Genomic DNA, 27,788 nt, shown 5'->3' with positions numbered 1-27,788 from the left:
GGTTACTCTACATTGCCCTTAGGAGTGGTTGTTTCTCTCTGCGTGGCCCTGCAATGGACTGGCGAGCTGTCCAGGGTGTACCATGCCTTTCGCCCAAAGACTGCTGGGATAGGCTCCAGCATCCCTGCGACCCTTCATCAGACTAAGCGGTTAAGTTAACGAATAAATGAATGGTTTCTTTTAAAATGACAAAAGATGTGCTCTGAATTGACAAGTGAAGCCTTATTTAGGAACATGACACAAATGTGTTCCAAATATAATGCAATCAAGTGGAGGTACCTCCAGCAGGAGCCCAAGAATTCCCATATCGACATATTGGAATATCAATAAAGACTGACACATCAGTCACCCGGTGCGGCACAATAAGACAGGAACTTGCTGACGTGGACAGATACAGATGGAAAGTGCAGGGTGAACAGATACATCATTGTGATTAAAAAGAGGTCTGCTCTTACAGGCAGAGCTGTTGTGGGTCAGTGCACATGTCTCAGGTGATATACAGCAGCAAAGGTCGACAGGTTAGCTGCTCTCTTCTTGTGAAATGGCTGCTCAGGGTCCTTTGTGGTTTGCACAGCTCATATCTGTGTTTGTCCCTCAGACAGCTCTTAAAATCAAGAGGCCAAATTGAAAGAGCAGAAGGAGCATCATACATCATGCATCTCTGCAGCAGCTATTAGTGTTTTAAAGATTCAGTTAAGTAAGACTGAATCTTTAAATATAACTTATATAACTTGGATGGAACAAGTGTGCTGCTGGACAGAAATATCTTCCCATAATCAATAGAGCCCAGTCTTCAATGTTGACATCCATGTGCATATTTATTTCATTTTAGAAGGATTTTCCTGCTCCAAAGCTTAAACTTGCAATTAAAAGTTAAACACAAATCTTGATCAAATCAAAACTGGAAAACAAAAATTGCATGAAAAGTAATCTGACTCTAAAAGTTATGGGGCTCTGAATTTATTGTCCTGAGAAGACACACCTGCAGCCAAACAAATATGAAGCAGTCAGATAACAGTACAAAGAGATCAGGGTGTGTGTACGTGTGCTATTATACGTTATAACAATACATCAGAACAGTTAATATGGTTAAACACTCAAATTTCCACTGCAACAGGCTTTATTTCATCTTGTCAAAGGCCCCAGCATCAGTACAACAACACACACCTGAAGAACCTCAGTGTGTTTCTGCTTTTCCAAATTTTTCCATAAACATAAATAATGCTGACAAATTCCAACATGTTTTGTAGTTTTCTATTCCAAAAGCAGTTCCTCACTCCGGTTGTTTTATTCACGGCAGGAATTATATTTAATATGCGACATCTGCTGGTGCAGATATAACTTTAGGTTGTCTCATTTGTCCTTTGTTCAAGCAGAAAGATCTTGTTCCATCTTAGTTATATAAAGCACTCACACTTTTAGTTGACTCTTTAAAAATTACCCTGAAACTAACTTTGGCCTTGGAGAAAAAGCAGAAGGCTAAACTGACCAATCAGCTCTTAAAACGTCACAAAAATATCCTCACACATGAATAAAAACTACTCTAAAGTATAGAGAACATAACCAAAGTATGATGAAAGCTGTTTTCTTACATGTGCAACAGCTCTGAAATCTAATGTGAGATTGTCCACGTGACAAGTCAAATGTTAACATTTATTCCTGACGTTTTGCCTGCTTAACTTCCTTTAAGAATCATGGCGAAATCAATAGGAATGTGTGAAGATAGGAGCAAATTTACAACATATTTTAAATTTGATGTCAACACAAAAGCAGCTCATCCGTTAATTTTTAATCACATAAACAATTCATAACCACTGTTTCATACACATTACTTGTTTAACACTAATTTATTTCAATCTGTGGTGAACATCTTTTATCAGTCTCACACATGAGCGCATGAGTAACTGCAAATGTCAGCCTAAAATCCAGCATATAAGCGTGATCTTTATCAGCTACTCCTCTGGCATATGTGCACTCCTTTCGTGTTTGTATGTTTAAGAACAACCCAGTTCTTCAGATGTTTTGCTGTAACAAATTAAATCCCCGTTGCAACTGGTTGCAACTGGTTGCAATGAGCAGGAAATGCTGGAAATGTGAGCTGGTGAAGGCAGTGAGAATTGTTGAGCCATTATCCAGCATGCAGGGTAATCTTAGACAGGTGAGAAAGGAGCTTATTCTCACGTAAAACATGCAAACACAAACTCAAAGAGTCCGCTGCAACTCAAACACGATAAGAACTTGTGACCTTGCAGCACTGTAAACACACACACACACGCAAGGACACTAAATAAATGATGTGTGTTATTTTCATATGGCTGAAGTTCCTGTGCTGATTCACTGCAGTGACAGTGAGCTGACATACACACACACACACACACACTCAGTATGCACACATCATTACGTTGCACTGAGACATTAAAAATGAAGTGTGGTGTTTTCCTGAACCCAAAGCTCCTGTGTTAAAAGCCAGTGAGAGCATTTAAGCACAGACGGGGGGGGAGAAAAGGAAACAGTGAAGGGAAGATGTAGAAGTCATGCAAGATTGTTCACATTCAGATTTTCATGATGCAGAACACCATAAATGTGGCAAAGTTCAGCCCTCCAGCAGCTGCTGGGCCGCAGCTCATGCAGACATGCACAGATGAGTGTGTTGTATGAGTGTGCGTGTGAATGGGTGAATGTGACAAGTAGTGTAAAGCGCTTTGAGTGGTCTGCATGACGAGAAAAGCGCTATATAAGTACAAGTCCATTTACCATTTACATGCTGAAGCTTCAGAACCTGATGAGTAGCATCTGGTTATTAGTGTATATTTTCTTTTGAACACTGAAAAAGATATTTGAGGAATTAATAGCTTTTAAATAAAAACTTTAAAGTGCTGCCCCTTGCAATTCACAAAGAATGATTCATTTTTATGTCATTTGGCACCTCATCAGATTCCACATCCACCGCTTTACCAATCCACCCACTTCAGAGAGATCCTGCCGTCTTTCTTGTGCGACAGTTATTTAAACTATGGTGACCAGAAGTCCTATTTTATCAGACATGTCTTCTGTTTGGGAGTTAGCAAAATGCATCTGGACAAAGAATAAACCTGTTCGAGAGGAGGGTTGTGGTTGCAGGTTGCGTCTTCCAGTCGGCAAGGGAGGCTGTTCATATCTTAACTTTACGTTTTTGTTACAATAAACAGCAGTTTATATTTTCATATCATCTCATGTGGTGCTTCTGCAACTCATGTAAAACATATGTTTCTGCATGAACACTGAACAGATGCTGGAATTAGAAGATTAAATCCCCGACACATTTTGCATTTTGGTCAGAAAAATCACATGAGAATGTTTTTCCACATCATTCAGACGTGCAAGACTTATATGAGAAATGTTTTGACACAAGGGGGAAAAAAAAAATGGCAAACTGATTTAAAGGAAGTGTTTTCCTTCGGAAAGTATCAAGTTTTATATTTTCCTGCAGCGGAACACTGTTGCTAACACAACAGCTTCAGTTTCTGCATGTGTTTTTTTTTTTCAATCCTCGCAAAAAAAAAAAAAAAAAAAAAAAAATTGCAAGTTGTACCTTTCCAGCTTGTCGGTTTCCTCCTACAAATACATGTCAATCATTTTGATGGGATGTCAAGCAGCTGCAAACAGGAAACCAGGATGCAGCGTTGTCTTAAATCATGGTGTCTTTGGGACTGAAGGTACCCAAATCAATCATCTTGATTTATTAAACAATTTTCCTTTCCCCATCTTACATTTTGCAACTCTTATTTGTGTGTAACACTGAAACTCGCATGTTTAAAACATGTGTAATAAATTAGAAACAGCGATCCCATTATTCATCTCAAATAATTAATTAATTCAGTTCTTGAATGGCTGCCTCGAGAGAGGAGGATGCTCCTCATTGATTTCGTTTTCACTTCTGGATCAATTCTTGCACATTTAAGAAATCTGACTGGAAAATACCACAAGCACATAGTTAGTCCTCCTCTGCCATGAAATATTGCGATGACAGTAAAGACCCTATATTTGCCTGCAGGTTTCACACAATACAAGCTTGACATTTAGAAAATATCATGTTGCTAGGAGGAAGTGAGGAAGGCAAGATAAGCTGCAAGTGTTGTTGCTCTTACAATCAAACAAAGATACGTTCGGCAAAAGGATGGGTTTCATTTCTAAACAATTATCTCTCTCTGTATACATTTGATCCGAAACTCACTAAAAATGCATCTAATGTTGTTTAAGACAAGCTATTGCACATATAAACACAAGCAGAATATACAAACCTCATGGTGTTTTGGTTTTCTCGTTCAACACAAGGTTGACTCATTTTTCTTACTTTGAATCTTCATACTGAGCTAACCATGCAGCCTTGTGTTGATACTACAGACAGAAGCACTAAGCGTACGGCACTTTTATTTTAGATAAAATACTCTGGTTGCATGTTTAAGGTCTTGCAACTGCGGTATAGTTGATGCAAACACACATTATCTTTGCAGCAGCACGCTGGGGTTTGTTTTCATTAGCATTGCTTAATGTTAATAGATTTTCTGATACACACAGACTGAGGTTGGTATCATCGTGCAAACCAGAATAAACAGTTTAGCACTGAATGTCTGGTTATTAATCATGTCAGTGAGGTTGCTCCCATCCCTTTATTTACTCCCTCGCTCCACCTTTTTCTCAAAACATTCGAGAGACAAACTGCTGACAACAGTAGGATAAAACCAAGTGTGGAGATAACAGTCCCGTGTGACCAACCCTCTAACCTGATTTCATACATCTTCCCTTTTTTTCTACCCGTCTTGCAAACATAACCAATGAGAATGTGTTTGCTGTGTGTCTGCGTGCGTCTTTAACGGTCACAGGTCTAAAGGTCATTTCCCACGATGCCCTGCAGCTCAAGCGTCCTCTGTGATGTCATCATCACTCAGGGCGACAAGGGGAAATAAAGATTCGGCCAGGCTTTCCTTCCTGGCCGAATCTCCAATACAATGGAGACGCACACTGTTTGGGGTAGCGCAGGAAAAGCTCTTGCTTGGGTTCAAATGTGTGTAAAATGTGTGTGTGTCTCCATTTCTTTATGAACTTCAGTCTCTGCAGTTATGCTAGGAGGGGGGAGTCATAGATGCAAAACATAGAAAAAAAAGTCTATAGAAGTTAAAGGTCATCAAGCTCTGTGCTTCCTGCGTGAGTTACCTGAGCAACAACAATAGACAGGCAATCAGTGTCTGAAATGAAAAGCAGCAAATAAGGGAAGCAAGTGATATTTATCAGTGCTTGACATGATCTGATCTTAGTTTTGCTCTCGAAGTAATTACAATAACAGGAAACAAATACATTCACATGCACCACTTCGCTCTTCCAGAGAAGCAGCACCGTTTCTAAAGACTGAAAGAAGACACCCATTGCACAAGACCAACTGAGATCCAGTTGGGATCAGGGCTGGTCTCAAGTTCCTTCATTACTATGAAAACAAACAGAGAGGGAGGAGGTGAATGAAAAAAAAAAAACAGCCGGACTGGAAAGTGCACAGCTGATGCCGTGTCCTTCAATTTTTGGCTTGTTTCACAGTCAAAATAAACCCAGAAAATTACTGGATATTAAAAAGCAGAAGGACTGCTCGCAAAGTCAAGATGTAAGTTCAAACATTTGAACGTGTCTCTTGCCTCCGGGCTGTTAAAGAGACCTCGGCATCCCTTTCTGCTCTCCACCCCCTCAAATTACATCCAATGAGAAAAACACGTTAGACTTGCTCTACAACTGCCCTAATGTGTGTGTGTTTGTTTTTTGTGTGTGTGTGTGTGTGTGTGTGTGTGTGTGTGTGTGTGTGTGTGTGTGTGTGTGTGTGTGTGTGAGTGTGAGTGTGTGTGTGCATTTGTTTGAGTCAGGATGTTTGTTTGTTGTAAAATTAGGTCAGCTGAGAGAGTCTGTCATCATTCAGCTTCTAGCAAGCCAAAAAAAAAGGTGAGATAAGCAAAGAAACAGGAAAAAGATGACTTTTCTGGTAGAGTTGTGGTATAAAGTTCTTTTATATGCTAACACCATAAGCCGAGTCCTTTCCTGGAATGCAGCTGTTACAGAGGAAACGTCCTGCATGTGTTTCCTCCAAACAGCCACTAGCCAGATATTTAGCTGCAGAGCAGAATATCGTTATTACAACTTTACTTGAGTTTACTGCTCATATATGTATATCTACGCATTTAAAATGGATTAATAAACTGAACATTTATTTCCACAGTGGAGTGTTTTTCTTCTGACTTTTATCTTAATATCTTGTGAAGGAGCTGGAACACATTCATCAGATTCTACTTTCCCAGTTGTTAATGGATCTGCAGGCACCAATATTTATACCAACGCTGGAAGCTACTTGTGGGTTTCAACAGAAGCAAACAGGGAACTGTGGCAACTTTTGAAGGGTTTAAGTATTTACAACAATAATTATGCCAGAACTGGAGTATTTCAACTTAAACCCATTAAAAGTTGTTGCAAATTCACTTCTGATCTTTGATTTGATATTAAGAAATAAAATGCATTTTATCATTGACTTATTTGCTGTAAATCAATTCTTTTTATGTATTTATTTATGTAGTTTATTATTTATACTTATTAAATGTTGTTCAATTATTTAGTTTTTAAGTGTCTTTTATTAGATTCAAGTCTTTCATTTGTTATCACTTTTCGAAATCTTATTCTCTGTATTTATGTTGTTTAAACAGTAAATAAAATGCCTGAGTTGAAAGGTTACAAACACTAAAGGGCTGTTTCATTATTCTCCACATAATTCACTGCAATGATTTTACTGTTTAAAGTATAGATTATCTTTTGCACATTAAATAGTGCACCAATCATTAGTAAGTATATTATTGGAATTAAAATCAATTTTACAATACAACCAATTTAGGCATATATTTTTTTATAGATGAAAAATATGTATACAGTATGAATTTTTTTTTAAAAATCCTGCTGCAAATACAGTTTAGTATGGTTGCTGCAGAACAATGATCATTAAAGAGAAAAGTAATTTATAAGTAAATAAAACAAAACATTTTATACCTGAATAATATATTGTTAATGTTTTCATATAACCGCTGCGAAACATATATGAAATGTGAGTAACATGCGGTCAGATCACATTGTTTTTACTGCTTTGCACCCCCTTCAACTGTTTTCATATATACACCACAGCCAGACAACATAAATACCTTCTCAGGTCATTACACAAAGTTCAGGTTATGTCTGATTGGGCTGAAAATCATGTGTTAGTTTGTCGTTGACACCATTTGCCACCTTTTTATATGAAGGATCATAGATACTTTTGTTCGTTACCTGTAGTTTTTATTTCTGGTCTTTTATCAACAAAGTTAACAAAGCTCACTTGTTTTATATCAGTCATTATCGCCTTCAGTGTTTATATCAGCAGGGAATTAAAAATAGATATTTTGAAGAGGCTTAATAACAAGTTTTTATTGTTCTTCATGTGCTTGCATGCTGCAGTGTTAACATGAATTTTGGTCTTGCATACGTATAAAATGACAAGTTTCCCAGCTGGAAATGTTGTTGTGATGTAAACTATTTTTCAGAATGTCATGGTTACATGTAAACACAACTTGGGGTGAACGTTGCCATTTCCAGCCTGGCTTTAGGCTGAAACATCACATGGTTACACTTAGACATAGTTCAGGATGAAATACATTCTTTTTACAATGCAACCATAATTTGCCATTTGGATGCAACTGTTTTATAAATCGTGTCTAAATCATAGTTTATATCTGCTTGTCAGCCTTCTACAGTATTTAGTGGTGTGCACGGAGTGATTAAATCTATTCTGTCTTGAATTTTTTCTACCATCCTCGGTGTGGATGAAGTTGTCCTCCATGTACTCCACCCTACAGCCACCCAGGAGTATTTCAAGTAAGAACCGGTTGTGCATGCATGACCAGCTTGTTTGAAAACTGTCCACACCACATTCTGCTGCATTGTCAGACCTTCATGTGTAAAAATATCTCTTGCTAATTCAAAGGGGAGTGAGTCAGCAAAGACACAACGCAACTGATTCACGTTCCCTTCAGATGCTCTCTGCAAAATCATAAATCCTGATGACTGAAAGGTTGGAACTAAAGTGCAGCTTGGCAAAAAGGAACAAAAAGGAGAAGAAACATGCTGGGCTGAAGCAAAGTACTAAAAGGATCACATCCTTGCTTTGCCTGAGGAAACACTGTGGAGCGCTGCTGTGTCATTACGTAATCAGCACTGAAGATCAGTCATTCATGTGTGAGGACAGTGTGTGTCTGGGTAGAGAGCAGAAATACACACACTCATTCATGGAGCAGTGTAATGATATTGACATGGACAGCTTCAGCTTTCATTGCACATATCGCCTGTGTTGACCTGTCAAACAAAGACAACCGATCCCTCCCGAGCCTCTAATTTACCTTCAAGTCAGAGCAAACACATAAATCCCCTCTTCCTCCTCCCTCTGTGGGCGAATATCTTCTCAAAGCTAAATCACCATCTCCCTCCCAACAGAGTGACTTTCCCCTCAGCCACCACTGTCTGCCAGGACTGGCTCCATCCAACGTGGAAGCCGGCAGGGGTGGTCGCTCTCCTTTAATAAACTCCTGTCACACAGATTAGTGGCCACAGATGATAGTCTCCCCCCCCCCCCGGATCAGGTCTAACCAACCGTCTGCCTGATCCAGCCCAAAGAGAGAGACACAGCGAGGGGAGAGGGATAGAGGAGAGACAGAAGAGAAGAAAAAAATCTTCATCTCTCCTCCTTTCAGGCCGCCGTTGGTTTATAAGTCTTGACAGCTCGTCTTGACTTCTTGCCCTTCCTCTCTCATCTCATTCCTCTATTAACATCCACTTTTCTTTTCCTCCAGTGATGAGAAAATGTCCTTTCAGAGTGTATTTCTTCTGAACTCTGTTCATGTGTACAACTATCTTCCTACTGATTTAAATTCCACTGCAAATAGAAATCATGTTTTATGTTATTTTCTCTTTTATCTTCTGTGTTTCTGTTTACATTTTACCCTCCTGCAGGAGCACACTCCTAAGGTCAAGTCACAAAACCCTGTCTCTTAATCCTATTTATTGTGTACATACTCTCATAAATGATATTTTTCCCCAATCTAAATGTTTTCTAAGTGTTTTTATTTTACTCTCTTCATCTCATGTTGTACTTAAAAACATATATCCTTTATTAAAAACAAATCAAATAGCTGTTCTTGTACTAATGTTTTGTTTTTGGCAACTAATACCAGTGTCTGTCTAAAGACAGATTTGCATGCATTTTCCATGTCAGCATATCTTAATCAGAGCACAGAGAGCTATAAAAGGGAAGTTGCGCCCAGTTTATTAAGCCAATGCTGGAACAAAAACCTTCCATACTTTTTATAAACATATAAAACACAAAATAGACTTTTGGTGAAACTACCATACATGTTTATGATGAACTAATAAATGAAAGAAATTAGACCATCTTTCATTGAATTTAAAGGCACTTATACATTTACTTTCATTTTAAAGGAAAAAAAGACTCACACCAGTCAGATTTGTGACTTGGAAATCCAGAGCATCCCCACAAAAACTGACCCCAAAATCCAACAAGGCTGTTTTACTTAATGAAAGCTGCAGTTATATTCTGTATACTAGTACACAGTACACACTGTCCAGCTTCTATCTGTGGACATATCTCAGTGTAACGTCGTCTACTGGTGTTTTGCTACCATGGATCATTATAGCTAACCTGGTCACCACAATGATTTTCCAGCTTTTATTTTAACTGGGGTGTAAATATTTCTGAGGTTACAATATCCAAGTAAATGGGAAAGGAAAACACTGTTTTTACTAAATAAAAAAATAAATAAATAAATAAAGTCCCACTTAACTAAATATTAATGCAATGATCATGATTAAAGATCACACTAACAGAATGTAAAAACATATTTAAAAACTATGAAAAAAAGACTGACTTTAGTAAAAAAAAAAACAAGCCTTTGATCAACAGTGACAATAAGAAGGCCCCATGTTAATCTTCTGAATCACTTGCCCTCGTAATCACTACAAGCCTCAAATCCTCTTCTCAAGCTTCACACTGAAAATCCCCATTTGCCACCCAAACAATCATCTGCCAGGTCTGAGATTTATTCTCACAATAATTTACAGCCATGCATAGAAGAGCAAAGGCTGCCTGCAAACACAGAGCAAAACAACAGTATTCCAGTTAAGCTGCACCACCCTGTCTCGTTGCATTTCAGCACGAGTGCATGCAAAGCATGTGGCTGCACCTGTATGTGGGCCTACACCTGAAGGCAGAGCTTGCATGGCACCTCTTGTCAGAAAAACAATAAACACCAAGGGAGAGGCTGCACTTCTACATAAAAACAAGATAGAAAAAAGTTCACTGGAAGTTTCCTGTGCGTGTCAGTGTGGGTGTGAGCGACCATGCAATGCTGCATAAACATGAATAGATTGTGTAAGGTTGAATTTGGTCGAGTTGGTCCAAGCAAAGTAAGATTAATGACCCTAAGCTCATTCCTTGGCAATGCTAAGATCCCTGTGTGTATGTGTGTGTGTGTGTGTGTGTGTGTGTGTGTGTGTGTGTGTGTGTGTGTGTGTGTGTGTGTGTGTGTGTGTGTGTGTGTGTGTGTGTGTGTGTGTGTGTGTGCGGCTGGTCTAACAATGAAAGCTTTGTCAATGTATTGGCCTTTAGCTAAAAGTTAACCTGCTAATCTTCTGCGTGAGCTTAAAGGACAGGAAGAATTATTACATGCAAGCAAGCTATAAGTTGTGTATATAAATATCAACATGTTTGCATGGAAGTGTGTGTCAGAAGCAAGTTTCAGTTCCGTTTCTCTGAATTTAAAGCATCTGGTCAACAGTTTCGCGTCTGCAACATTGTTTTCATAACAACAGTGGTGCATGCAATGACCTATCTGCATGACTTTTAATAGCTTTGAGGCTAATATGGCTGTTTCACCCTGCTTAGTGACACAAACACACACACACACACACACACACACACACACACACACACACACAAACAGATAAGCAGGAAAATTATTTTTGAAGCGTGACATGTTCTACAAAGGTTACATTTAGTTTCATTTTAACGATCTATTACCCACTGATCTTGGAAACATTTTAACATCCAGCAAGTGTTACTCTTGTTAAAATACACACATCCCCACCCACTTGACTTTACAGTTTGCGCTCCTCTAAAGATCGAAATTCGAAAAAGACACTTAAAGGAAAAAGTTGTGTCAAGCTCAAATGAACTTCACACTTCTAACTTTTAGCCAACTCACTCAGAAGTCACACTCATTTTTTTGGATGAAGAAGCAAATAATTCTTTATTTTTTCTTTAAAAAGAAAAGAGCTTTTGCACACAAAGTTGCACATTTCCCGCAACTACCAACAGTAAAAGCCAGCAGTGAAGAACACAGTGAAATTGGAGAAGTGAGCAACATTTCAGCAGGAAGTTAGATATTTCTGGTAGTTCAAGCTTTTTCATCGCCTAAAACTTACAACTTTATGACCAAAACTGGAATTTTGTAGTCAACTTACAGAAAACTTGCATCAGATTACAGCACTGTATGTGTCCCATTTCGTTTTTTTCCAAGCATTTGTGAGGCATCGCTGCTGGAGGCGTATCATTGACATGCAAACTGCCTGCACACCGGTGATGCAAACAAGCCTGGCTGTCTAAACCAAACATACCCATGACGTCCAATGTGACTCTGAGTAAATACAAAAGCAAAATGACCGACACAGAGGACCGCACAGTCAAAAGCACAGTTTTATTTCCCTGTCTAAGTTAATAAACTAAACGTTTTATTCCAATCTGGCGTTCTAGTTTCCAAACCATCAGGCTGAACAGTTCCCACCATGTGTAGACTTTACAAATACTAATTTATCTTTTTCATTTTAAAGTAAACCTTCAGGTGGGCTGAAATGCCTCGCCTCTTTCTCTCTTCCCACCATAAACAGTGCTTTAAGAGACATTTATGGTGGGTGCTACGCCTTTAAAACTAAATGAGTAAAGCTATTTGGAAACCCGGCTCTTCACCTTCAACTGTAGTCACCTCCACCGCCTGCTTTTCTTTTGTGAGCTTTCTGAGCAAAGAAATCAGGCTGATTAGCAATGAGCTGCTGATGCATTGTACAACCTGTCACGTTTTCTCATACATACATGCACAAACCATTTCTTCAGAGCCTTTTTAGTTATTATTGGTAGTCTTTGGGAGCCAGAGATAAGTCAGAGAGGGGATTTTCATTTCTTAATACCTAAATATATTTTATTCTTTCACAAAGACGGCTCTTAACTTACCTCCACAGCCACAAAAGTCCTCTGTCTGTTCCAGTTATAAGGTGTTTGGAAACTTTGCTGTCACACAGGACAGCACAGTCCATAATGTGACTGATTATATTCTGTTTATACAAACAGGTGTGTTGCAGCTTCTTGGCTTCTGCAAGTTCAGTCAACATTCATTCAGAAGTTACTGCATGCGTGTTCACAAACACACACTGCTTTTAACATGGCACATACACACCATGAACTCTGAGTTTCATTAAGTTCCCACCTCTCAGCTGCATAATACAATCAACACGCGCACACAAACACACAAGATTAAGAAAGCCCATTATCAATTTAATTCTCATAAGGTTTAAGCTCATTAGCCGTTGTCACACCCCTAAATTCCCTATTAACACACACACAGTTTGACTTCACCCATATGTTTGGGTGGGATAAGCCCACATCTTCTCTCAATGTCTTGAACACAAGTTATTTTACTTACATTCCCCTTACTGCAGTAGCCAGCCTCACTAAAAGACTGCTTCCCATTCAGATCTCCATTCATTTAACAGCTGAAGGCTTTCATTGCTAAACTCTCCTGCAGCTGTAATCAACTGACTGTGTTATGACTGTGGAATAAAAACACTTGTTAATGTGGATGTTATGCTTGCTGAAACCCAAGAGAATATTTTCAATTACCAACCTTTAGTCATGACCTGTGGCTAGTGGCCCAAAAATGAGTTTTTTCTTTCAAAGTGACTGAAATTAGCTGTGGAAAGAGCAAACTGAGGAGGCTCTGACATATTAATAGGATGCTTTCAGAGGTACTTTATGTTGGAGGAAATCTCGCTACATCCAGCTGAGAGGGGGAGTCCTGGAGTTGACCTCCACAAGGGATTACATATGTATCTCATCTGGGACTACATCGGGATCCCTCAAGGAGAATCTAGATTAACTTTATACTCAGCCCGCTTCCACCCAATCACTCATAATAAGCTGAAAATGAATGGATTAATTAATCATCTAACATGGGAGGAAAAAGGAAAACACAATATATCAGAGCTCAAGTTTTTTTCCGTCTTCCTAACTACAGTTCAAAAACCAAAAGATTTCCCATTTCTGATTCAATAAATGTCCGAAATAACGCATTCATCAATAAGCTAACTGATGTAATGTTTCAGCCTTATTCTTGACTGAATTTAGATTCAACAAATCTGAATAGATTGATTCTTTATTTTATGGATTTATGTTTCTGCTCGCAAAATTACACCATTTTGCAACCACATACCATTTTAACCATTCTTTTATTTCTTATAATTCAATTTTTTTTTTTTTTTTTTTGGTTTAGCAGGGGAGATTTCACACAGTTGACATTAAGACAATAAGTGTGTGTACAAATTTTGGTATTAGTTTGTTTTTACAAGGTCTATACAATACAAATATGTACACATTTACCCACACATACATACACTTCATTTTAACCATTTTAAAACCACCACATTGTGGTTTTAATATGGCTATTTGTATAAAAATAAGGCGAATTAACAGGATGCATTCTCACTTTAACAATTTATGATTTTACATCCATGATGTTATATCAAATATTAGGTCAGTCAACAGGTCGGCTTTTGTGTCTTTTTGTCGTGAATACTCCATACTGCCCTTTTAGCATGTCGGATAACATGTCTTTATCATATCTAGACTGCGCACGGATCTAATTTTCATTCTGTGCTATGTGGACAACAGAGCCAAAAGCACTTAAGCTAATGAGATCGCCCAAGACAGGCTGCTATGATGTCATGGTGCTGTCTGCATGTAGTCTCTGAGGTGTGATGTCATTGGGAAACTTTAATTATAGCTTTAAATCACAAGTATATCAGTGTCAAGAAATTTCACTGTAGACTTGATTTATTACATGAAGTATTGAGAACATTTTCACACAAAGGAACCAAATAATCACACTCTTTTCTGTCATTTTATGGAGCTTTGATCCCTTTTCAATTAAAAAAGCCCATTTAATGCGGCCATCTATATCCATGCAGCATCTGTGTGCTGCTCTGTAATCTTGGCATGCTTTCTAGATCAGCGTGATTCTGCTTTCAGGAAGCTTTTCCAGCTTTTTATGTTACATGTGCACACAAACACACACATGTTTTAGAAGGGGCCTGTAGTCCATTGTAATGTTAAGCTAAAAGATGAAAAGTATGGTGTCTGTCTGGCACTAAAGACCCTCACTCATGCTGTTGTATTCCCCATGGGGACAGTCACACACACACACACACACACACACACACACAAAATACACAAACAGGCTCTGCAGACACTTCAATTATGATAATGTGGATCTGCATTAATGTGTCTTTACAGCACGGCTGGCTTTCAACAATGTTGCATGCGAGTGTGTGCATGTGTCCCAGACAGCATAACAGGAGGGGTCTGCTTCTGTCTGTCATTTAATGCAGATTTACTCTGTACAGAAAAGAGAAATGCTCTGGTTCTAAACATTTCTGTACAAAGATCACACATATTGCATATGCATAAACTGTTTCCACATCTGTAATCATGTAAGAAAATTTGGACAGTAACACCTGAAGTTCCAGGTCTCAAGAAGGAATATATTGTGTGTATACATGTGACACCACTTGAGAAAATGATGAATTTGGGCGGCAGAAATTCAGATTATAAACTATTGGCATTGACTGCATGGTTAAAAAAAAAATTTCCTGGATTTGACTAAGCAAATGGATATGAGCCTCCAATCAATTGCTGCATTGGCGATTATCTTTAATTCAATTTAATCCCAACTGATGCAACGAGTAGCTTCTAATTTCTTAAGCAACTATTTCGAAAGACACATCCTGCAGTTGTGGAAAAGATGTTTGCTTGAGAAGGGTTAAATCGTTGGCATCAAGCAAAGAAAACACGCAAGGAGATGCAAAAACTACTAAAATTGGGTTAAAACTGCCCAATGCACGATTAAAAACTGGAAGGATAGTGGTGAAACATCGTCTTCCAGGAGGAAATGTGATCAGAAAAGCCTTCTGAATGATGATGGATGATCTCTTAAATGTTTGCTGAAATCAAATCGAAGAAAACCACCAGTAGAACTCAAGGCAACGTTTTATAGTAAAAAAAAAAAACATTTCCACATAAACAATGTGAAGAGAATTCAACAGCTGTATTGTCATAAGAAAATACTGCAATCAAGGAGGCTAATGGAGAGAAAAGCAACAATTTCCCGGGGAGCATAAAGACTGGACTCTGGGCTAATGGAAGAAGCTCCGGTTATCTGATGAGTCCGGATTTCTCCTGTCCCAGACTGATGGGAGAGGCAGATGAATATACTCAATGACCACTTCATTCCATCTATGCATTTTTTCCTTTCTTTATGGTACAGTCATATTCCATGATGACAGTGGCAGATTTATTGGGATAAATTGTTAAAGAATCATTCAGGGAGAAAAGATGTCATTTTCACACATTAATTGAACACAACAGAGTGAGCCCCATTGAAAATATTTGGGATGACCGACAGAAAGCTTCACACAGTGGCCAGACTCATCAATACAAGATTTTGGTGAAAAGTTTGGATTAGCAGTATCACATCAGTTCATTTCAATTTTGATATGCGGTGTTGCAACGCAACACTGGACGGAAATAAATCTTGTTGTCACGAGATGGTTGAGGTGAGGACCCAAATGTAGACAGGAGGCAGGCAGGAAGCAGGTAATGGTGATTTAATGGAAACAAAGGGCAACCACATAACAAGGAACTCCATGAAAAACTATCACAGAAAACTAACACAGGAAAGAACTGCACTGCACCAGCAAAGTGGAACTGAAACAAAGTGGTATTTACACAAGACACAGGTGAAATGGATAAACGCAATGAAAGCAGGTGAACTAACAAACAGGAAACAAAGCTTGACAGAAAATGCAAGAAAACTACTAAATAAAACAGGAAACCAGAACCCAGGACTACACAACAACTCCAAAGCATGACGCTGGTGACATTGCAGAAGCTTTTCAAAACAATGCTACTGAGAATGCAGCCATAACCAAAGCTAAAGGTTGTCCAATGACATATTAGAGTGTGTGACCTTTTGTTTTAGTGGTGACTTTCATTCTTTGGACAGCAGTGTATAATAGAATTCACTGAGATATAGAGATATGCAGCAGTCCACTGAGTCCTTCACTTCATAGTATGGAAATCAGAATATTTGGATGACCAAATTATTCAAAATGGATTTACCAATGAGCTAAAGTGCACCATAAAACCCACGCAGCTCTTCAACTTAGTGTATAATCCAACTATTTGTCTGTATCTATCAACGCATTTGACTATTTAACAAGAATCTCTCCTGAGATTGCTTCTGCAGTTCTTTCACCACAAACCTGATCTCATAATAACAACCACAACTTTTCTGTACAGGTTTTTTTTATGTTAAATGAATACATTTAAAAGAGAAATTATGAAAAGGGAGGAAACAGTAACAGATAAAGAGACTACTTCAGTTTTATCAAAAGGAACTGAACTGTTAACACTTTAAGAGCGGTACATCCAAGGACGACCTTTCCCTCAACATTTCCTCTTTCTTCCTGTCCTGTACACTAAATTGTAACAGTTAGCATTAGCGTCAATATAAATACTGACTAAATATATGTTGTTTATATAAATATATAATATATATTTAAGATAAAACCACAATAATAATGAACCATAATACAGCTAGATGACAAACCAGTTGAACAGATGGGATTTTAGTAATGGTTAAAAGACCCTGTCGTATCTGCATGTCTCGCGTCCTTTGGCAGTTTCTTCCAGCAGCTTGGAACATCATGGCTGAAAGCAGCACTGCCAAATGTTTTTGTGGCAGAAAACATTCAGCAGAGGATCTGAGAGCCTGTACAGATCCATACAACATGGAAAACCAGGCTGGTCTGCAACATAAAATGGTACTGTCTCAGAAAAAACTGGATTCAGATGGTAGAATAACAATGTTTTCATCACCTATTTCCCTGCATGATGACATTCATGTCCATCTGGTATCACATCAACATTCAACATATTGCCACACAATGATGTATACATTTGGGACTGTTGAATTATCCACCTTTATGTTATTGATTTATTTTATTTTTCTCTCTGCGTTTGACTGATAAGAAATTATTGTGTAACTTTTACCATTTATGGGTTGTACTTCCTGTCACGTCACATGGTCGTTCCCAACCAAACATGTCGGAGATACATTCTCATGTTTCCAAGCATGTGACAAAACACATTTCAAATTGATAACCAAACTTACCATTTACACTTTTTTTTGGTGAGCATTTGCTTACCATGCTCTTCCTTTCCCCCTCTTCCTCGCCCTCCCGCTTCCCTTTTCTTCATCCTCCTTACCATCATCATCCTCTCCCAGACTCCCTCCCTCCCACCCTGTAATTACCACCTCAGACTTCAATTAAAAGAAACCACAATAAGGAGAACAGAGGACGGAGACCAGGGGGAGGTATAAGGGAAGGAGAGACAGGGAAATTTAATGAGCACTTTGTCCACACACACACACACACACACACACACACACACACACACACACACGGCTTCCAAAACCAGCAGCCGATACAAGTTGATGGCTCTTCAAAATCTATTTCTCAGTCGGAGAAACATAAGATATCAAAACATAAAAACTATATATCTGTGCACAAATCTGTTTGTGAGCACCTTTGTGTAAATGCCCAGACTCTCACACACATGGGTTTGTCAATGTGTGTCTGTGTGTGTGTGTGTGTGTGTGTGTGTGTGTGTGTGTGTGTGTATGTGTGTGTGTGGACTGCTGACAGTTTTTCCTTAGTGTTTGCCTAAGCTTGTTTCCTGCCATTAAGTTCCCAATGTTGTTCAGCTTTCCTTAACAGCATGGTACACACACACACACACACACACACACACACACACACACACACACACCAATGTGGAAAAGACAGAGACAGAAGGTCAGTCCAAAAGAACGTTGGAAACAAAGCAGGAGTCAGAGATGAGGACATCATGGCAGCAACATCCATAATAGCTATATATTATCACTTTCCAGACTGACCAAAAAACATATGCACACACACACACACACACACACACACACACACACACACACACACACACACACACACACACACACACACACACGCACACACACTTAAATTTATACCAAAGAAGCCCTCTACAGAGGAAGACACGATCAATCAATAAGCACAAAGTATGCGCAGCAGGGTAGTCCTTACTGTCAAGTTGTCTTTGAGTGTATGTTTGTGTATGTGTGGATAAAATAGGGCTCAATGTTGTGGGCCAATCGTGACTGCCAAAAGACACACACACACACACACACACAAACATAAGCACAAAAGGAGTGTGGGAGAAGGAGTCAAAGAGGTGCTTTGATTTTTTTCAGCTGCCAAAGAGAGACCAGGCACAATTCAGACAGGAAATAGATATCTTGGTTCATTATACACACACACACACACACACACACACACACACACACAAACACATATCAAAACACACATACACAGTAGCTGTAGTACTTTGGTCTTTAAAAGATCCATTTCTCAGTTTCACTTTGAATATAAAAAGTGTGTGTGCCAGATGAGTGGCTGCTCTGACTTTATGAGCAGGTGTGTTACCTTGATCGTGGCAGGAGGGCTCTGCAGGGAACCCCCCCCCCCCCCCCCCCCCCCCCCCCCGATCACCCTACGCTGTGTGTTTTTTTTTGTTTACAACCACACACAGTCCTGATTAATCGTAAGTAGTCTATTTACTCTCTCAGTGGAAAGTGGCTGAACCAAAGGGCATCAAAGTTGACAGCTAGCTGGATTACCTGTTTAACCTGACAGTCTAGTTCTCCTTCCTGAGGTTATGAAGTCTTTTCTGGTGATGTCTTCAAAGTTTACAATCCAGAAATTCACTTTACAATTAAGCTCTTCAAAGAATATTAAACCATTGCTTTATTATACTGTATGCAACGGATACGACCCGTAACTTTTCTGTTAACTCCCATTCCTTTGAATAGCTTTGCCTTTTGTACAGTTGTAGTCTTTTGTACAGTTGTAGTCTGTTCCAACACTCGTCCAAGTTCTGCCGTATCAGAATCAGAATAGTTGTCTATTTAAGAAAAAAATTAGGCACAAGACATGGTCTTTAACCTTCTGGAACAGAGGCGCTTTTGAAGACAGCAATGTGATTAGATATTAAATCGGAGCTCACACACATCAGCTGACATGTCCTAGGAATATTACACAAAACACAAACGCAGCTTTGATCCCTGAAGACCCAAGGAACAACAAGTTCCTGGTACACTAATCCAACTTTGAAATTTGACCAATTCTTTATGCCTTGATGTCTTATAAGTTGAGTTGGGTTCCCAGTTTTGCACAGGAGTTGCAGTGCAATCAGGTAGACTCTATTTTAAGACCAGTGTGCTGCATTCAACTGTGTTTGCAGGTGGATTCACAAAGAGCCTGCTGCTGGAAAAACACCAGATTAGTGAGCTTTTCTTCAACTTCCTAAATGCTTTATTTACTGTCAACACTAAAAAACTTGTTGGAGAAAGTAGCCCACACACGCAGCTGACAGGAACCAATCACAGTCGAGCTATGCATGACTGTCCAAGTTACCCAAGTTAACCGTTTAAATGTGAAAAAAGTCTATGAACATCTCCAAGTTTGTTCTTTTTTATTTTACTTTATTACTGCAACTTAGAACTATACATGCAACATGCTTAATATGATGCAGAACACTGGCCTTGTCGTGCTACTGTGTGCCATCACCGGTGAAACAGCTTTGTTCTGACAGCTCAGTGTCAGTACAGTGAAAACTGGATTTAACAAGACACTTTCTCTGCACTCAAACTCAGCAGCCTGCACATGGTGGCTTTTTCCAGCTTCCAGCTGTCACAGAGAGTAAAAAATGCCAACAGGCACAAATATGGATGGAAAAAAAAAACTGACTGCAGCACTAATGTGAGGAGGTTAATATGTGCCCACCTTTGAAATCAACATCTGACACAAACACTGGAACAAGAACAAGCTGCTCATAAAGCATTACATTTGATTTTGGACCTCTGCAGAAACAGTCGCACCTGCAGTGAAGGAAACAAAGGCTGAAAACATGTGTGGTGTGATGGAGTGTGTGCTTGTTTGTGTGTGCTTCTAACAGGAAAGGGTTCAAGGAAGGGTAGTATTCCACTCACGGGAGGAGAGAGATCTGTCTGAATGTGCATTTGTGTGTGTGTGTGTGTGTGTGTGTGTGTGTGTGTGTGTGTGTGTGTGTGTGTGTGTGTGTGTGTGTGTGTGTGTTTTTCCCTCCTCCCCCTCCAACACTCTTCCCGTTGCCTTACTGCTGACACAAGTCCCGCACAAAGAGCAGCCAGCACATCAATAAACACACACTGGCCTTTAGTATAAACAAATACCACCCTGATCTGAAGCAACACTGAGTGAATCCAACACTAAATACTCAAAGTTTTATTAAAGTTGTAGTTCAAACAAAGAAATGTCATGATGGAAGGTAGATGTTGAGACTCGCCTTCACATCCAGGACTTTCCATTAATGGTGCACACAAACAAGCACGCACGGACGCAGACTAACCAACGGATGGATTGATAGCTCAATCTACTGATGACTTTTGTAGCTTCCAGATCTCCAATCTGTCTGAGTAAACAGCCACCAACTCTCAGAGGATCATCTCGTCGCGAGCAGTTAAACGTGTGTGTGTGTGTGTGAGTGAGATATCTCAAAGAGGCTCACAGGTTAAGTGGATGCAGCGTCTCAGCTTGAACAAGGTGACTCCGTGTGACCTCTCACCTTGCATTAAACCTGTGACGCACATCAAACCCTGTGTGTGTGCGTGTGTGTGTGTGTGTGTGTCTGGTCGGTTCGGTCCCGGTGAGACATGATCAATGACTTTCTCCGTTTTTGTTTTGTTCATCATTGTCATTTACTTTCTGTCTCGGATCCTAAAGTTTGTCCGTTTGGTTCTAATGCTCTTTTTCACTGATAATTTTTCCAATTAATTGCACCCTATTTTCTCTTGCCCTTCATCCATATCACCCATTTTTACCGAGGATCATTTTGTCAAAATCCACCCATGTTTGAAGCAATCAATCGATAGTCACTTAAAGGCCTCTTTAATTTACTCTGATTTAATGAGAAATACTATCAATACAACTGATATAAATGACTTATGATGGTTATGAGCTGCAGCTAAAGAAGAGAGCACAATAATGCATTTTGCAGATCTGATTAATACTTTGAAAACATTCACTTTAAACTAAAAAAAAAAAAAAGAAGAGAAAACTTAATAAAACCAACTTAAGCGAACCGTCCTCATCTAAATGCTGAAAAGTGCTTCCCAGGCATTATATTTGGTTTCAGCTTGCCTTCTATCAGATGGGAATTTCATGCTACAGAGAGCTGGAAAAGCTGGAGATGAGCAGGGAAAGTGGGTCTGAATCCCAATGAGTGGATGATGTATGCTTCAGCTGTTCACCTCTGCTCTGCAGGTAATACACACAGAAAAAAAAGAAACACTCTGCTCAAGTATTTTTTTTAAAAAAAAAAAAAAAAAACACAACCTTAACAGGGGCATTTTTCACAGTGACAAATAATCTGATGGGAAATTTCTGACTGAGGGAGTGAGAAGATGTCAGGCGGGATGAATGAATGAATAAATAAATGGACCCACCTCCAGCACCCGCCTACAAAGCCATTGACTTAGAAGATATTTTGCATTTCAGACTGTTTGCTGTCGTCAAATGAGGTGAGCAAGAGATGAAAAATCTGGGCAGTGTGAAGACTCCTCAAAAACCTCATAATAATCCAACACAGTCAATCAGTTATTTGTGTGTGAAAAGGGCACAGAGTGTGTGTGTGTGTGTGTGTGGCCTTTGACATCTAACTTGGTTTTTCACCGGTACTCCGAAAGACTCCAACCGCCGAAGTGCTTGTGTGGGCTGACAATTGACAAACAATACGAAGTCGTGCAAGAACAGCGACGTGCGTGTGCACCGCTAATGTTATTCTCCATATTAAAAGGCAACGTCTGGGCTTCATAAAGAAAGCATTATGAGTGGAAGCGAATGGGAAGCTAATGAACTTTGCTGTCGAATGTAAGAAGGAGTGAGGGAGGATCTCCTGTAGGTGGCCTACAACAGCTGAGAATTTACTCTTTCATTCACTCACAACCTCTTTTCCTCCTCTTCATGCCTGACTCATTTCCATTTCAGTTTGATGATGTTTCTTCTTTTACAGGAAGAATGCTTCTAATTTTAAAACACGCCTTTACAATTTCTAATCTTCCAAACCCAACGACTGAATCAGTCATGTTGTCTTAAACCTGCTGACACCTGTTGTTTGCCTGGTTTCGTCCATCTTAAGCTTTGCTTGAAGATTAGTTAAGTTTATTGTCACAGAGGCAAAAAGGATTTGAGAAACGGCATGAGAAGGATACAAGAAAACATAAAGCAGGGTGCTGGAAAGACAGAAAAACAAAAAGGCAGCAACAAAGAAGACGGAAGGTTTGTCCGTCAGAAATCGGCAATGTAGATAGGAAGGCAGGTTTTAAAAATGCAGCAGCTTTTGTTTCTGCACTCAGACTGTGGTCAATGCAAGGGTTTATAAGACAAAGCTGAAAGAGGCGCTAAAAGCCATCTCTCCATTCCCATGGTACCACTCAGCTTCACCACACCCGATCAGCTACACTTTGAAAAAGGAGACAACCAGTGGGCTGCAAAAGAATGACAGAGATGGAGACAATGCGATGCAGGGATGACAAAAAAAGGAAGCAGCTCTTCATTCTTTGTAAAAACCACTTTTTATTCCCCAGTGGTGACAACAATGCAGCCTCAACCCAAACACATAAATGGAAATAGTTCAAATGAATTCTCAAAGGCAAAGCCCTTTTCAGACAGACTGGTGGATGGATTCTTCCTGCCATAATCCCCTGATATTTTGTTGATAATGAAAAAATTATACACAAACTGTTTGTCATATTATCCCACCAAACAAGAGACCAAATATTAACTTTCCTTCTACAGTTTATCAGCGATTCTAAGTTCCTAATAAAAGCTGGGTTGGCTCCAAACCCTCCCGGCAACCACGCATTGGATTATCAGGTGAGGACAATAGATGGGTTGATGAATGGTCAAAATCAAACTAAACCACAATGGTGGTTTCACTGATACAAAACAGGCTGCAGTTACCAGTGTTATCGCTTCCATTTTCTGTCCCGGACAAAGTTAGCTGTTTGGGATGGCTTCATACAAATCAGAGTCATGAGTGAGGGATTTTTACTGCATGCAGATTTTCAACATGCACACTTTATATTCATGAATGTACTAATAATAACTGTACTAAGATAGGCCCTGAACTGGCAACCTGTCCAGGGTGTACCCTGCCTCTCACCCAATGATTGCTGGATTACTGAGCTCCAGTTTACCAGTGACCATTAATTGGACTAAGTGGTTCAGAAAATGAATGAATGAACTAAAGTAATTATTACGTCATAGAAATGTTTTGCATTTTAATAAACAATAAGCGCTGCAGAGACGACTGAATTTGATCCACAATCACCTTAAGTTCTTCCACAACTCATCAAAATGTCTCCAAGTTGGCTTCAGCATGAGGACGTTTGCTTTAAAGCCAAACTCTTTTTGAGCATTTTGGATTATTTGTACCATCGTCAAAATGGTCTCCTTCATCTATACCTTACAGTTCTCAATATGAAAATATTACAATTGTATTCTTATGTCTTTAGTGTGTTACGTTCAATTGGACCTGATTAAGCCAAAATCCCATAAACCAGTTAAACCAATGGAATGATAATTATAACACACCCACAAACATCGGTCATTTCAGGTTTTGTACATTCATACTTGTCCCGACCACAAGTACTCTAAATTTGATGATATTTAGCCCACTGGTTTTGGTTGTCCACATATAAGGCAGTTCTAAAAATGTAAAACTTTTTTAGTCATATATCAAGATGAAGCTTTAAAGAATGGAGAAGTACGGCATCTGAAGGGAAGGGGGATCATTTCAGTAGGCTCTGGAAACCTTTTCAACTTGATGGCCCCAACTAGTTGGCAACGACCCAACTTTTCACTCACACTACTAAGAATCAGATGCTTCCTTGTTTCCCTTCCACTGTCATTTAGCATGAAGCAGACCGATCATCTTGCATGCAAAATGAACAAGAATCCCACGGCAGACTGGTTTTAATGACAGTTGCCTCTGTACCTTCCCACAACACACACAGCAGCATGCAACAATGGCTCAAACTGTAGTTGTACAAAGAAACCATCAGCAGCCAAGTTGGAGCTGAAACAAATAGCCACAAGAGAGCAATAAATCTTCGATTACCAAAGGCTACTGGAGTGAGAAAATGTTTGAATGGAGATTCTGGTAAGCTGCTGTTGACTGCAAACAAGGATAAAGTATAGTTTTGGTGGGGCATGCAGGTGGTAAAATAGATGGACACTGGGTGGCCTCAACATAATGGCTGTGTATTATACCAGCAGAGTTTCTGTCTACCACAGATAAAAGAAATACATTTTCTTTGTCTTCTTGTAAATGGACCTTGATCCATCAAGTTACTTCAGGGGTGGGCAACTCAGCCCACCCCATGTTGGGCAACACCCAACGAGATTCATGTGAGAAGCATCAAAACTAGTGCTAAACCAGTGAAACTGGTTTAAAAGGTGTAGAGTGGCAACTTCAACCCATTCCCATAAGTCACATTGGTGAAGTTGTTGTTTTTAGTCACATTTTTAATCATTTTTAGTCATATGGCCCCATACGAGTACTAAATGAATTAGGCACATAAAAAACTCCAATAAGGAAGTCAGACAAGGACAGATGGACAATATAGGCACTGTTAGAAGAAAATCTGATGCAACACCTAATAACAACTTGTTTTTTTTAATATTCCAACTAGCTTAACACACACGGACATCACCTGAGCATTTCTTACATAAGGAGGCTTTCTTTAGTCATCATAACACTTGAGCAAACCAAACAGCATGCAATGCATAGAGACACACACCCTGATGAGGATTGTCACTGCCTTCACTCTGCAAGTGATTCATGTTTACATTTAGCATGGAGCTTCATGAAACACATGCATTTCTTCATCTGTTGCTTTACTGTGTAAATTATAGATGCTGAGTAGAACATAAATTTCTTTCTCTTCTTCTCGCGCTAAGTGCCTCATGATACCATTGAATCAAACTGTATTTGTTGTGAGTCCAGCATGCCACAGGAAACAGTTGCATAATGATGCAGAGACAGGGAGCTGACTTACAGACACTTCATTCATTCAGCAAACCAACCCGTGTCCAGTGTAAGAACCTGGAGCTTGATCACAGATGTGATGACTTCAAAGGGTTAATGCACAATGAGCTCAAAGCCCATTAATGCTGTCAGGTGACCTGAGTGCAGACTCATGGTCAATGGACAGAGTGACGCAACCTGTAAATCTTTTCCTCCTCGCTGGATCTTGGTGTAAACACGGTCACATAGCAGAGAGAAAAGGAACCGGTTGAGAGCAAATAATAAGGCACCAAACACTGGGAAGTATGTAAATAAGAGAAAGTAGCACAAGAGTTTACCTGCAACGCATTTGACTTAAAGAATTATAACCACGAAAAACACTGAAACTCAATCTGCAAAGTCACACAGAATAGCTGTGCTACTTTTTATGTGAAGATAAAACGTCACATTTTTCAGCTCCAATTTAACTGTCAGTCGTTTTTTAAAGGCCAGGATGGCTGGAAAGGCTGTGACCATGAGGGTCAGCAGCACAAAGAGGGAGCTTGTTACAGAGCTGGCCTTGTCTTCTGTTCACTCTGACATGTTGCCATAAAATATCTGTCTGCTTCTTTTTCATCCACCATCACTCTTCAAATGTCAGGACATAACTTGAACTACACACAGCTGAGGGTGCTGAACTGCTACTTTATAGAGGAATTTGTTCCCTGCTCAGTTTCTCTCTGTGTCAGGCTGACAATGAGCAAGATGCAAAATCAAAGCCGGCTTACAGAGCTGCTGATCCTGACTTCGCCATCAGAGGGGAAACAAAAAGAGCCAAATTCTCCATGCATCTATCCATCCTGGTGAAAACACGTTTGGTTGAACTATCGCTTTAAATCGCAAGGCAGATACGTGTGTGGATACGTGCATGGTGTTACACGTAACACTTGTTGAGAGGAACAAGTCTGGCACCTGCTTGCATCGCCACCACAATCATTTATCAGGCAACAACAAGGCGCCGTTTGGCTCCGCGCACTGAACTGTAGTGCGGATTTCACAACTAAACCTGCTGCACATAAGCATTTTGTAAACTTTTCATGCACCATTCTGGCTCAGCATGCGATCAACAGCAGGAAGGAACATGCAAACTAAATAAAAAGTTGCAGGTGACGCTCCATCATCGCGCCACATGCGATTGTTTTGAGAGCTGTTACCATGGTAGATCAAAAGGCACCTTTTTACGTGTGGATATTAAATGCAAGCAAGCCTCCTGTTAAGGCAGCGAAAAACTAATATAAACATAAAATCAGCGTCGATTCCCACAGATTTTAGTAAGCTTGCCACGCTTTTTGTTTTACTCACCTCCAAATCCACTCAGAGTCGCAGCCCTGGAGCCTCCAGAGAGGAGACAGCACAGCGGGAGGAGGATCAACATCACACCGACGACAGCCATCCTGTTTCAGATCCCGTCCTACAGTCACAGTAGATCTGATTTCCACCACCAAAGTCCCGCACTCGTAGGTTTCAGCTGCTATGCATCCTGTTCCTGGTTAGTTCGCAGGTTCATCGGAGTTTAAATGGACTGAGAGTCGCTCCAATTCAGGAATGAATATTGTGAAGTGATAATATCAGGAGAAATAAGCGCGTGCTGTTTGGTTGTTCTGCCACAGGTTACAGTTTTCCGGTAGCTGCCATCTGCACAAAGCGCACTAAGTGTTTGCATCCGCTCAGCGCAAAAGGAATAATTTCATTCTTCACTAAAAGAAACGTTTCACAGCGAGAAACATGCGGTGGGTTGTAGTTTAATTTGTGGTGTATTCCTGGTCTAAACTGCTGTCCAAAGTAGTCCAAAGTACCATGCCCTGGTGCAGAAATAATGTCCAGTGTCCAGGGTTGTAGTAATAATAATAAGCCGTGGAGCTTCGCTGTTCCCCGGTCAGTACCCTGGTGTCGCCTCGCGCGCCTGTCCCGCTGCAAGAAGCAACCCCTCACTCCTCTTCCTTCTCAAATTATCGCTGTAAATTCAAGCGAGGATGTTGCGTTTGGTCCGTTTAGGTCGTTTAGAAGAGCGCCGTGTCGCGCAGGAGCGGAATCCCTGTGATATGGAGGACTGTGGCCGGTGTCAGATGCGCTCGCGCTGTGTGAGAGGAGCGCGGTGTAGAAGCCAATCCTCTCGAGCCCCGCCCTCCAGTGGACTGGG

The 27,788-nt window shown here is 39.9% G+C and overlaps 1 protein-coding gene across 1 annotated transcript in view; it reads right to left on the bottom strand.

The window, feature by feature from the left end:
• Positions 1-27,679, bottom strand: part of sema4f (sema domain, immunoglobulin domain (Ig), transmembrane domain (TM) and short cytoplasmic domain, (semaphorin) 4F) — a 57,035-nt gene extending 29,356 nt beyond the window's left edge. Inside the window, exon 1 of the mRNA XM_079257656.1 lies at positions 26,951-27,679. Within this exon, the coding sequence (XP_079113782.1) occupies positions 26,951-27,041 (91 nt within the window). The 5' untranslated portion in view covers positions 27,042-27,679. The remainder of the gene's footprint in view (positions 1-26,950) is intronic.
• Positions 27,680-27,788: the final 109 nt, after the last annotated feature.

This window comes from Telmatherina bonti (assembly GCF_933228915.1).
Source record: "Telmatherina bonti genome assembly, chromosome: 18".
Taxonomy (NCBI): Eukaryota; Metazoa; Chordata; class Actinopteri; order Atheriniformes; family Telmatherinidae; genus Telmatherina; species Telmatherina bonti.
The sequence above is the reverse complement of the archived record's forward strand: the minus strand, read 5'-3'. Positions and strand labels throughout refer to the sequence as shown.